Source organism: Papio anubis, chromosome 2, assembly GCF_008728515.1.
Source record: "Papio anubis isolate 15944 chromosome 2, Panubis1.0, whole genome shotgun sequence".
In the NCBI taxonomy this organism is placed as follows: domain Eukaryota; kingdom Metazoa; phylum Chordata; class Mammalia; order Primates; family Cercopithecidae; genus Papio; species Papio anubis.
The window spans coordinates 67,267,531-67,280,641 of NC_044977.1; the positions used below are offsets into that span (position 1 = coordinate 67,267,531).

At 39.4% G+C, this 13,111-nt stretch overlaps 1 protein-coding gene across 2 annotated transcripts in view; it reads left to right on the forward strand.

Annotated features, from left to right (window-relative positions):
• The window catches only part of SHQ1 (SHQ1, H/ACA ribonucleoprotein assembly factor), a 107,044-nt gene that overhangs the window by 48,189 nt on the left and 45,744 nt on the right, over nt 1–13,111 (forward strand). For both annotated transcript variants that reach the window (XM_003894183.5, XM_021934231.2), the window contains one exon: nt 10,767–10,887. In XM_003894183.5, the coding sequence (XP_003894232.1) occupies nt 10,767–10,887 (121 nt within the window). The remainder of the gene's footprint in view (nt 1–10,766; nt 10,888–13,111) is intronic.

Sequence of the window (13,111 nt, forward strand, 5' to 3'; positions counted from 1 at the left end):
AAGTTTTATTGGAACACAGGCTCATTCACTTACATACTGTCTATGGCTGCTTTTGTGATAAGATGATAGAATTGAGTAAGTGCATCAGAGATTGACCTGCAAAGCCAAAATATTTACTTTCTATCTCTTTACAGAGAAAATTTACCACCTCTGCCTTGGGTATGTACATGGAGGTTGGAGGGAGCCCTTTTGTAGGGAGCCGAGGTCTTTGGCTGCTTGCCATTCCAAATAGTGGCGAGCATTGAAGTAGATCATTTCAGCTGTTTTCTCTTGCCTTCCCACAGGATGAAATGTAGCTGATCTAGTTGGCTCACGTTAGAGTAGACTTCTGTACATTAGGAGAGGCAAACTGAGGTGGCTACTTCGCCAAGCAGGTAAATGAATAAGGATGCTAGGGTTTAAGGAAATAGAGACTAATGAGGCCTGTGTGAACTCGAGAGATACATGGCTCAATTGTAGCGTACTGGTGCTGTGTGAATATGTAGTATTGCCAGTTTTAAAAAGAAGTAGAAAGTAAAATTAAAGTAGAAAGCTTTAAAATCTTTTAAAGCTTAAGTATGAACAAAGAAGTTAAATAATTTTAAATCACACTGTAAGAACCATAGCATGTCTGAGAGCCCACGTCAGCCTGGGAGGCCCCCGGTTTTCAGTCTCTGCTCTAAAGCAAGCTAAGTGCCAGCCTGTCTTTCTCAACCCTCTTGAACCTGCCAGTTTCTAGCTGCAGTGAAGGCTTGCACCAGGTCTTTGCTCCTTCAGTCCTAGCTTGAGACTGAGTCTCAGCCTGATACAGGTTCTAAGATTGGGGCAGGCAAAGGAGGTAAGAGATGTCCCGCATTGTCTAATGTAGTTAACACCAAAAAATCTTTTTAAAAAGTGGATGCCCTGCCTCTCTTTTGACTACTTTGTATTGTTAATCTTGTCAGCCAGAGCCTGGTCAGGGTGGAGGAAATGAGTGATAGGATTTCAGTTACCACACTTCACTCTGACCCAGATAGAGTGCTTGTTAGTAGTGGGAGGAGAAGGGATTAATAGGGAAGGAGCAAACAGCATAGACCTAATGAGTGATATATAATGATAGTTACTAAAGAATGTGTAGGATTTAGAAAAGAAGATGTGGAGGAAGGGTATTCCCTGAGAAAGTAGAAGGCAAAAAAATCAGAAAAAGGAAAATAAAAGAGTTCTATGTCCAAGAAACGGCAAATTCCTGTCTGTCTGGAGGCCAGAGGTGTGAAGGGGAATGGTAGGGTAAAGATGGAAACTGTGCTGGGACTGGGCTGAAAGGAACCTGCAATGGCTTGCTGATGAGTTTGGGTCTTATTCAGGGAGAAACCACCCAAGAGTTTGGCATTGGAGCTGGTGAGAGGCTTATGAAATCAGATTCATCTGGCAGCAACACTTAGGATAGAGTCATTGAGAAGGGTGAAGTTAGTAGGCATGGAGAAGGGAGGAGACTTATTCTTGCCTAGACCCAAGGTAGTCTGGGGACAGGCAGTATGGTCTGAACTACAGCGCTAGCCACGGCACTGAGGAGGAAGGAATATGTGGGCAGGTGCTTCACAGGTAGCGGGGGCAGGGGCCAGTAACGGGAGTGCCAGGGCTGATCACATGACCTGTTGTTGTCCTTCCCTTTTCATATATAAAGTACTTACATGTTTGTTGTCTCATTTAATTTCCATAGCAATTCTTAAGAATTTTTCTTCTAATTTATCCCCGTGGAAACAGATTCAGATTAAGTACCGAACAGCTAAGAAGTGATACCAGAAGCAAGCAAACTCTGGGCTGCACAGCTGGTCCCCAGTGGAACTGTTGGGATTGTTACCATTTTTACTTTGTGAGAAGTTAGCTAAGAACTGCATAAGATTATTTATGTGTAGCTTTTTAATGATCTTTCCTTGGCTTTTTAGAATTGGGGAACACAGTTCTAAGATCTTAATTTCATAGTCAAAATTTTCATGCATCCTTTTCATATAAATTAAACTTACATGTAGAGATACATATCTAATCAGCTTTACTAAATTATATTTATTATCCATTGATTAAAATATAAAGAAGCATAGCTCAGTCTACCAGTGTGCACACCATTTAGCAGAAAGCAACCATATTCACTGAAACACAGTGAGGATTTCAAAACGGTTTAGTTTTTCTCCTTGTTTACCTTGACATACTTACCAGTACTTGAGATCACCAAAATAAATTCATCAGTGGTAGGATTAGGTTTAGGTTTGGTTTTTCTTTTTATGAGCTCTTTGAGATATCCAGTTGTCTTTTTCCTGTATACTCCTATTTCTTCTTTCCGACTTCATGAAATTTTAGTTTTTTTTCATTTTGAAATAAAACAAATTTCAAAGAATTAGAACTCTATTAAGTGGTATTTATTGGAAAAAATGGAGTGTAATTGTTTTAATTAAAAGTACAAAGGGCATTGAAATACATACTGTAATTCTTAAGATGGAAAAATTGAATACAAATTTTACCCACAAAATTTTGAAGTTTTCTATGCCTGTGGGTTTTTTAAAAGTTCAAGTTTAGGTTGCGGCTGTTTCAAAGAGCTTTTTTTCCCATGCATCTTCAGCTTTTTAATCTACTTCTCTCCTTACTGCGTAGATGGACTATATATTTTTAATGTTCTACCTTGAACTTGGATGCCTCATTCTTAGTTGTCTGAAGAAATTGAAATTAGTCATGTTACCATTATGTAGTTTTGATGGCATCTAGTCATGTATTTCTAAACTGAAACAGTCACTGTTTTGACCAGTTACTTAAGAAAGAGGACAGAGTTAATGTCAAGGCTGTCCTTCCAAACTGGCGAATCTTGCAGGGATTGTTAGAGCAGAAAAGGCAAAAAGTAGCCTTGGGTTAAATTCATTATTTGAACTTTTAATGGTACAGTGATGTAATAAAGTTTGTACAGCTACATTCTTTTCTCGTCAGGGAAATATGTAATTAGGGAAGGAGTAAACAAATTGTATATGCCATGTTTGTCACGATGCAAATAACTTAAAGCAAATCTGTAGACCACAGAGATCTTATAACTAGTATATGCTAACTGAGCAATTTGACTGGGTGTGTTTAAAGTTGGATTCTTTGTACTCCAGACTGTAGATTAACAACCAGCGTTTATTGAACAGGATCATACAATTTGCTGGACATTGATTGTTCTAGGCCAAGGAAGAAAGATGAAAAGTCATGTCCTTTCCTGTCAAGGACTTCATCACACATGGTGATAAATACTGACAATGGATTTATTGCATAGTGGCTGAGGGTCAGACAACTTATTTTCCAGTTCTGATTCTTGCTTCCTAGCTGTGATCTTGGCCAACTCCTTCATATCCTTGAGCCTCAGTTTTCTCATTTGTGAAACAGGGAAGAAAGTACCTAACTTGTAGGGTTAAATCATGTAATTATATAAAGTATCTGGTGCAGAGCAAGTGGGTAGCTCCTAATTACTTACCTTAAGTCTGCTTTGTGCTGCTGTAACAGAATACCACAGACTGGGTAATTTATAAAGAACAGAAATTATTGGCTCATGGTTCTGAAGGCTGGGAAATCCAAGATCACGGGACTGGTGAGGGCCATCTTGCTGCATCAGAATGTGGCAGAGGGTATCACATGGTGAGAAAGAGGGCAAGAGATTGAACTGGCAGCCTCAAGTTCTTTTATAATTGGCATTAACATTCATGAGGGTAGAGCCCTCATGACCTAAATACCTCTCATTAGGCCCCATCTTCCAGCACTGTTGCACTGTGGATTAACTTTCCAACAGATGCTTTTTGCAGGGTGCATTCAAACGATAGCACTACTGTAATAGCACTACTGTAATAGGGGCGTATGTCGGGTATATGAGGGAACCCTAAACCAGCTGGGGGGAAGAGTTGGAACCCTGTTCCCAGAAAAAGTAATGTCTGATTTGAGACTTGGATAGACGGTAAATTTGGGGTTGAATTGAGGGTTGTACATTCCAGGCAAAGGGTACATCTACAAAGTACATGTTTGCTTCCTGTTAATTTTGTTTGCGAGTATACAGATAATATATGTAATTTTAATAACAAAGAATACTTTTTAAATTGACAGGACTATAAGTTTGTGTTCAAAATAGTAATTCATTGCTTCAAGTATGTGTTTCTTAATACAGCTCAGAAATCTAGGCTTAAATGGCATCTGAGAAATTAGAGGATAAAAAAATTGCATAGACCTAGAAGCCTTCTTAATGCTAAAGTTAATGTGTGTGTTTGTGTTAATTTTTAGGAATTTGACTTTATTCTATTTCCTGATAGGGCCTGGTGTTAAAGCAAATTACCCCACTTTGGTTCTCTTAATTTAGATTAATTTGACACAGTTTTTCTGCCTTCTCCCTTTTTATGGTCAAATGACATATGAAAATTAGTGTTGAAATCATAAGATATCTGTTTTGATAATATGGTCTCATCAGAATCCCAGAATTCTACCCATTTTCTAGCCAGGTATCTATTATACTAAGCTATGTATTTTAAATGATAGTAATGTTGGCTGTTATTTTGAGATGATTTTACAAATAAAGACCAAGCAGTGCTTTCCCTCAGATGTTTGGAATAACCACTCTTCTTTTCTTTACTGATTATTTTTAAAATTATTACTATTTTTTTGTAGAGACGGGGTCCCACTATGTTGCCCAGGCTGGTCTCAGACTCCCAGGTTCAAGTGATCCTCCTGTCTTGGCACCTCCTAAAGTGTTGGGATTATAGGTGTGAGCCACTAGGCCTGGTCCATTTTCTTATTTTGGCCTCTTGATAAGGACAGATATGACATTTGATCTTAGCCAAAAGGCCAAGAAACAATTAGCTTCTTGTCTTGGGTAACTCAGAACTTTAAAGGGCAGAGTAGATACCCGGAAAACCACAGTCACATAGCTGTAATGTACCAGCAATTGAAAAGAAATTTAGCTCTTACTGTATAGATTTAGCAACTTACATTGTTTTTCTTATGCTGGCTTTTAGCCAGCGAAAACATCCACTTCCCTGAACATCTCCTAGAGATGGAAACCATTTCTTATGTGCCTCCAGCCATGAGCTGGTCTGTCAGTGAAAGATTATTCCCAACCCTGCTCTCCTAATAGGAGGATTTCAGGAAGCCAAGGGATTCTATTTAGAACAACTCAATCTTGTCTTTGTATTAAGATATATTAACCTGAGATGCCACTTCTGTCCAGACAGGAAATCACATTGTTCTTAGTTTACCTTTCCTTTAAAGGAAAGCCAGGGAATATGTTAAATCCTATTTACTACCTACCTACTTATTACTGTCATCTATATTTTCTTTATCTTGTCATTACGTTTCTCTGTGTTGTCATTAGTCTTTCCCTGAAGTAAAACATTCATGGCACTTGTCATTTATAATACCAGGATACTAGTGTTAAACTGCTTTCATGAGTGAACAAGAATTCTTGGTCTTAGAGTCATTCTTCCACGGATAGGGTTGACTTGTTCAACCAAGTCCATCCTAAAGAATCCCTAACTCTTGGGATTTAACATCCTGGAGAGCGCTGTTAGTGCGTTCTGCAGTGAAAATAGTTACCGTGGTTACTGTGCAAGGCACTGTTTTTTTTTCTGCTTTGAACCTGGCAGTGAACTGTCTAAAAATGGTCACTTTCCTGCAGTGCCTTTGAGCAGAAATGATTCTCTTGGACTTAGGCCTTAGTATTTTTTTATGCCCATATCGTGTGTGATGAGCCCACGACTGGATAGAGCCCCACAGGCACCGTGTACTTTGAGTCCCCATAGGCTTCTGGCCACCGGCCATGTGACAACCTGGAAGAGGGCCAGATTTTTCCTTTGCTCATAGCTGCTAGGTAAGTGGCTGAGGGTCTGATAGAAAGAGCAGTCAGTACAAAAGAGACTGAATAAAAAAAAAAAAAAAAGCCCAGCCACATGCTTGGTGAGTCTCCTGACTGTGATGCTATAGTCATCTATGGTGACATAGTCAGAACAGAAGAGATCAAGTGTGACCTCAGAGTAACAATGCATATTGTTGGGGAGAGAATGGTTTTCATGTACTTTTTATTCTAGATTGTCAACTGCCAGTAGCCTGGTTATCTTTACCATATTTGTCACATCACATACTGTGAAAGTAGTTTAAGGCTTACAGGTAAAACACAGCTTGTGAAGAGAGCATATAACTTTCCCTTTCAAAACTGCCGTGCAATATGATTTTTAAATATTAATCTAAACATTGCTTCTCAGTTGTTTAAAATATAATTTAAAATGTGGATTCAAATTTGTAACCTTCATTTGTCAATTTTTCAGGGGTTGGCTGTGTAGTTGAACATGTCTTAATTTTTGTTAAACAAATAATGAATGTTTCTTGTGGACAGTTTTGAAAATAGAGGAAAGTATAGAAAAGAATAAACAGCTGTACTCCCACATATTGAACAATGTCAGGTGCATGACAGGCTCTCACATATTTGCTCAGTGAATGTAGAGACGGATACTGTTAATATCATTTGGGTATATACGTCTAGGATTTTTTATTTTTATTTTATTTATTTTTTGTGATGGAGTCTCACTCTCAAGTCGCCCAGGCTTGATTGAGTGCAGTGGCGTGATCTTGGCTCACTGCAGTCTCCGCTTCCTGGGTTCAAGCGATTCTCTCGCCTCAGCCTCCCAAGTAGCTGGGGCTACAGGTACCTGCTATCATGGCTAGCTAATTTTTGTATTTTTAGTAGAGACAGGGTTTCACCATGTTGGCCAGGCTGGTCTTGAACTCCTGACTTCAGGTGGTCTGCCAGCCTTGGCTTCCCAGAGTGTTGGCATTACAAGCATGAGCCACTGTGCCCTGCCTAGCATTTTTTAAATGAGTATTTGTCTTTTTTTTTTTTTTTTTTTTTTTAGAAAATAGGAATCAGAACATGCAAATACAATGTAATTTCTTCTCTTTAAATTAAAAAAAATTTTGACATTTCTTATTTTTTGTTATTTGACATTTCTTTTGTTTGTTTTTGAGACAGAGTCTCGCTCTGTTGCTCAGGCTGGAGTGCAGTGGTGCGATCTCTGCTCACTGCAGCCTCCACCTCCTGGGTTCAAGTGAATCTCCTGACTCAGCCACCCGAGTAACTAGGATTACAGACGTATGCCACCACGCCCGACTCCGTTTTGTATTTTTGTGGAGATGGGGTTTTGCCATGTTGACCAGGCTAGTCTCGAACTCCTGACCTCAGGTGATCTGCCCGCCGTGGCTTCCCAAAGTGCTGGGATTGAAGGCATGAGCCACCATGCCCTGCCTGTTATTTGACATTTCTTTTCATTATTATTATTATTATTTTTGTGATAGCTGGAAGATTTAAATTTGCCTGTGGCCTTTAGCAGGAGGGCAACCTCACTTTAGGCATGTCTGCTAAATGAAGCTGTATATAATTTTATTAGGTAATGGCTGCTGTGGATCCTCCTTAAATATGTGACCTTAACTCTGTACCTTTCTACATTACGATACCCGGAGTAGGGTCCTTTATTCCTACTGCCTACACCTAAGTTTAGAGACATTCTCACTCAGTCTGTCCAAGTGCATTCTTCTCTTCCTCCTTGTTTCTGTCTGATTTCTACCAAACTCATCTGCTTCTCCCTTTTTCCCTACATGAACTCGTTGCTCCAGCCAAATGGTTTTCTCCAAATCCTGCATTTTCTTTTTCTTCCTCTTTCTTTTTTCTTTTTCTTTTTCTTTTCTTTTTTCTTTTCTTTTTCTTCGGAGCCTCACTCTGTCACCTAAACTGGAGCGCAGTGGCGTGATCTTGGCTCACTGCAACCTCTGCCTCCCTGGGTCCCGCTATTCTCCTGCCTCAGCCTCCCGAGTAGCTGGGACTATTGGCACGCACTACCATGCCCGGCTCATTTTTATATTTTTAGTGGAGATGGGGTTTCACCATGCTGGCCAGGCTGGTCTCAAACTCCTGACCTTGTGATCCGCCTTCCTCGGCCTCCCAAAGTGCTGGGATTACAGGCATGAGCCACCACGCCTAGCCTGAATCCTGCATTTTCTGTTAACCTGTTTATGTTAGTAAAGTGTGGGATCTTGAGAGATAGTATTGTGGAAGTGTCACATAGCAGAGAAGCTTATTCCAGTTACAAGAGAATAGTTCGTTTTTCCAGTAAAGACTTATGATTGACATTTAAAACTTTTAGTGCTTATAAAACTAACTCCTTCCCTCTGCACCCTCCTTCCACTAAAAAGAGAGAGAGAAGGAAAGCAAGAAAGAAATTAGTTGGCATATGCTTACTGTGACATTTGTCTTCTCTGTGGCAATTAAAACTTCAAAACATTCTTACAGGTCAGTTGTTCCTTGATTCTTTGGGTAATATGGCTAATGTGGCAAACTTGGTTTCATCATGCCTGCAGATTTTGATTATATTTCCTCCTCCTTTCATCAAACCCTGCTCTCAACATTACCTAGTTTGTAATTAAAATAGGCTTGTTGTTGGGTGATCCACACTAATCATTTGACATAGTTAAGCTGGGCCACTTTGATAAGCCGTAGCACTGACCTTGACTTAACCAAATCAACTTGACATCTTGTAGCTTTAGGCCTTCTAAATATTAGTTTCTCTTCACAATCAGTCTAGCAGTGGAGCTTCCATTGACATTCTTCATTCATTCATTATTGTATCTGCATATGAGGAAGCCACCAAGTTAATATTTTTTAAAAAGGCATGGACTCTGTTTTCAAGGACTTACTACCTACTTAGGGGTTAAAGTCACTAATAAGTCCTTGAGTAATAAAAACGTGATATAGACTGGATGGGGCAAGAACATACAGGTAGCATGGCACAGTGGGTAGCCTCTGGAGCCATTAAGATTGGAATTTAGATCCTGGTCCCTCAACTCAGTGGCCCTGTATCTTACCCATCCTGGAGCCTCCAGTTTTCCTTCTGGGAATTGAACAGGAGAGGTTTGGGGAGGATTTTCCCCATTTTGAGTTTCCTTTCCACTTCTTTGCAGCATTTAGTAAAGGACCGTGAAGACTAGGAAAGTCAGCCCAGAGCTTCCCGAAGGAGTGAAGACTGGAGCTAGACCTTGATAGCGGGCTAGGTCACATGAGAAGGGAAAAAGGCGCGGAAACAAGTCTGTAGAAAGAGCATTGAGAACATATGCAGGGAAGAGATTCCATGAAAACAGTGCATTAAAAAATGTGTGTTAGAAGGGGTAGAGTCTGGAATCTGAAAGATGGGCAAGAAGATTCTTAAAATCGAGACGTGAGACGAGAATATGAGTGAACATAGGAGCTCAGGCAGTGGCAGACAAAGGGCAGATACAAGGAGCATTTCCAAGGAAAAATCATCAGGATTTGATGGGTGAGACTGTAGAATGAAAGAAATTTTAAGGATTTAAGCTGGGTGATTGCTGTGTCTGTCATGTATTCATTCATTCTTAGAATACTTAAATGGAAAACCTGCTGCTGCAGTGTTCTGTTCTAGGTATTGGGGATTAACCACTAAGTAAAACAGAAGCCCCTGCTCTTTTGAAACTTACTTTCTAGTGTTAATTATGTTAAAAAATTTAGTGTCAGCAATTTTAGGATCTTGAGGTGTCATCATCTAGCTCATGATTCTTTTATGATCTAAAAGTTAAATGGGAAATGTCGATGAAAGCGCATCGAGTGTCTTCATGAACTCAGTATACAGTATTTCTGTGTTTCAGAACTGTGAAGATAAGAATGAAACTGTTAAACTGAAAATACTGAATTTCACAGGTCAAAGAAAGTGGTAATACTCTAGATATGGTATTAATAGTTCACCTTATAATTAATAAATTTCAGGGAATATCATGAAGTGTGGAACACCTAGGGAATTGTTGAATTGTAAAAGGCTCCTTTTGTAGACTTTGGTTAGGTTAAAATTAGGTTCATTTAAAAACCAGGAGGAAGTAGTTAGGTTGAACAAGACTTTAATCCTTGATGGCTTTTGTTCATATGAGTTTTGTCAGCTTACTTCTGAAGTAGTGCTATGATGTTTGAGTGTTCAAACTGAGTTTTCTTCAATTCTTTAAGATAAAATAATTTATTAGTAGATAATTCCTTGACAGAAAATGTTGACATAAGAAATAAAGAAGTTTGAAATTTAGAATACAGTTTTCCATGTTATTTTGAAAGCTTGAATTGGAAGAACATTATCTAATTAAAATTATGATGCATTTAAATATTCATTTGGTTTAGAAAACTTCCTGCCTTTCATTTAATAGACCTAGTTGTATTTCATAGCATTTTAATGATAACCACAACTAGTCAGCTGTAACAATAGAATATAAAGATTATACGTAATTTTTTTTTTGGGGGGGGTATGGAGTCTCACTCTGTCACCCAGGCTGGAGTGCAGTGGCATGATCTCAGCTCACTGCAAGCTCTGCCTCCCGGGTTCGCGCCATTCTCCTGCCTCAGCCTCCCGAGTAGCTGGGACTACAGGCGCCCGCCACCACGCCCAGCTAATTTTTTGTATTTTTAGTAGAGACAGGGTTTCACCGTGTTAGCCAGGATGGTCTCGATCTCCTGACCTCATGATCTGCCCGCCTCGGCCTCCCAAAATGTTGGGATTACAGGTGTGAGCCCCGCGTCCGGCCAAAGATTATGTGTAATTCTTAAGGAAGTCAATAAAGGGATTTAGACCTAATAGGACTCATAAATTTTTTTGCGTTTAAAAATATTCTTAAGAAATGATTAGGATTCTGAACTGCTTTAAATATATTACCTCTCAGGATCTGAATTTCTTTTTCTTAAGGATAATTTTATGGTTTTTTTCAATTTTCTTCAGGTAAAAGTGCAGTTTTAAAGTGTCTCTTGGATATTCACAAAATTTTTCAGGAAAACGACCCAGCATACATACTGAATGATCTCTACATCTCAGACTACTGTGTGTGGATTCAGAAAGTCAAGTAAGTTTTCATAGAGTTACTTATGAATTTTTAGATGCTCACATTGCTGACGTATCTATTTACCCAGGAGGAAGAAAACGAAATCACCTGAGGACTAAGGTTTATTTTTTATTTATTTATTTTTTTGAGATAGAGGTTTGCCCTTGTCACCCAGGCTGGAGTGCATTGGTGCGATCTCGGCTCACTGCAACGTCTGTCTCCCAAGTTAAAGTGATTCTTGTGCCTCTGCCTCCTTAGTAGCTGGGATTACAGGCCATGCCACCACTCTCGGCTAATTTTTTTATTTTTAGTAGAGATGGGGTTTCACCGTGTTGGCCAGGCTGGTCTCGAACTCATGACCTCAGGTGATCCGCCCGCCTCGACCTCCCAAGTGCTGGGATTACAGGTGTGAGCCACCGTGCCTGGTCAGGAATAAGTTTTAATGAGAAGGGAACCCCTAGACCTACCAAACACTAAAAAGTAACTGGATTAACATGGGAAGCTTGATGAATGTTTTTAGGGAAGAAGGTACAGATGGTGAAAAGTTAATTTTATTAGAAAAAATTGGTATTGGTATATCTCAGAAAACAGGTATTAAAACAGTTGTGATATTTATTGCCTTGCTGTTGACTGTCCAGTATGAAATCTAAAGACTGAGTATCTGAACTTGTATCTATAGTTCACTTACAGTAGAGTGTGTGTGTAGATGTATGTGCCTTCATGTTTGTGTGTGCAAACATTTTAGTATGCAAATCACATCAAATGAATCCAGATGAGAGCTCTGCATTCATTGGCTTACCACCTGCAGAGCCTAATGGCATGATTCTTGATAACGCATGTATGGAAGGGTCCGAACACTCACAGATGGGCTCCAGCACTCGTTGTATAAACATTTTTAAAAGTGTTTACCATTGCCTCAAAGAAACATAATAGATTAACTATTAAATTTTGAAATGCAGTGAATATTTGTTTATTTATTTATTTATTTATTTGAGACGGAGTCTCACTCTCACCCAGGCAGGAGTGCAGTGGTGCGATCTCGGCTCACTGCAAGCTCCGCCTCCCAGGTTCAAGCGATTCTCCTGCCTCAGCCTCCTGAGTAGCTGGGATTACAGTCGTGTGCCACCATGCCTGGATGCCTGGCTAATTTTTTGTATTTTTTAGTAGAGACAGGGTTTCACTGTGTTAGCCAGGATGATCTCAATCTCCTGACCTCATAATCCACCCACCTCGGCCTCCCAAAGTGCTGGGATTACAGGTGTGAGCCACCGCGCCCGGCCAGTGAATTTTCATTTTGTGAAGTTCTGTAGATCTGATTCTTAGTAAACAGGGCGAAATTCCATTTCAGTAGCAAGAGGCTATTAATTAAGAACCTATAAATGGGCCAGGCGTGTTGGCTCATGCCTGTGATCCCAGCACTTTGGGAGGCCGAGGCGGGAGGATTGCTTGAGTTCAGGAGTTCAAGACCAGTCTGGGCAACATAGTGAGATCCTATCTGTATTAAAAAAACAAAACAAAAACCTATGAAGGGAACTCTTAATTGGAATGACTCCTAGGTGCTATAGAAAATGATAGCTACAATGTCAATTGTGACTTAGAAGAAAAATGATCTGGATATTTTTGCTACTGCCATGATTGATAAATAAATGCTTTAGTGTGGATTTTAATATCTGTTTTGAATGAGCCATTATATGGGATTTATTTTTTATTTCTCTTCATGGGAAAGCAATTATATTGCAGAATGAAATATGAAAAAACTTGAGGCTATACCTGTTGTACAGAAAATGCTTAGGGATTGCTCAGGATAATGCCTAATAACATACAGCAGGTGGTGTCAGCATTCGTGTTGGAAATCTAGATTTCGCCAGATGGAAAATTGAATCTTTAACCCCTGAGGTCATAATGGCATGTCACCACTTCATTTGATCCTCCTGCTAATTGAGCTTATCAAATACCCTGCTGCCGTTTCCTGTTGTTACTTTCATTTTCATAATAAAATTAAATGGGGATAGTCTATCTGTGTGGGTTTTGGTTTTTCTTCTTCTTTCTTTTTTTTTTAAGGAGTGATGATTTTGTAAACATGTAATGAATATTGAGGTTTGAGCAAGGATCCCATTTCTATGAGTGCCTGTTTCTCTCTTTGTGGTATTCTTTATTAACTAGAGAGAAGATTGTTTTTCATCAAAGTAGAAAGATATAGGCTCTCAAGTAGAGTAGGGATTATCGACTGACTTTGAAAAAACTT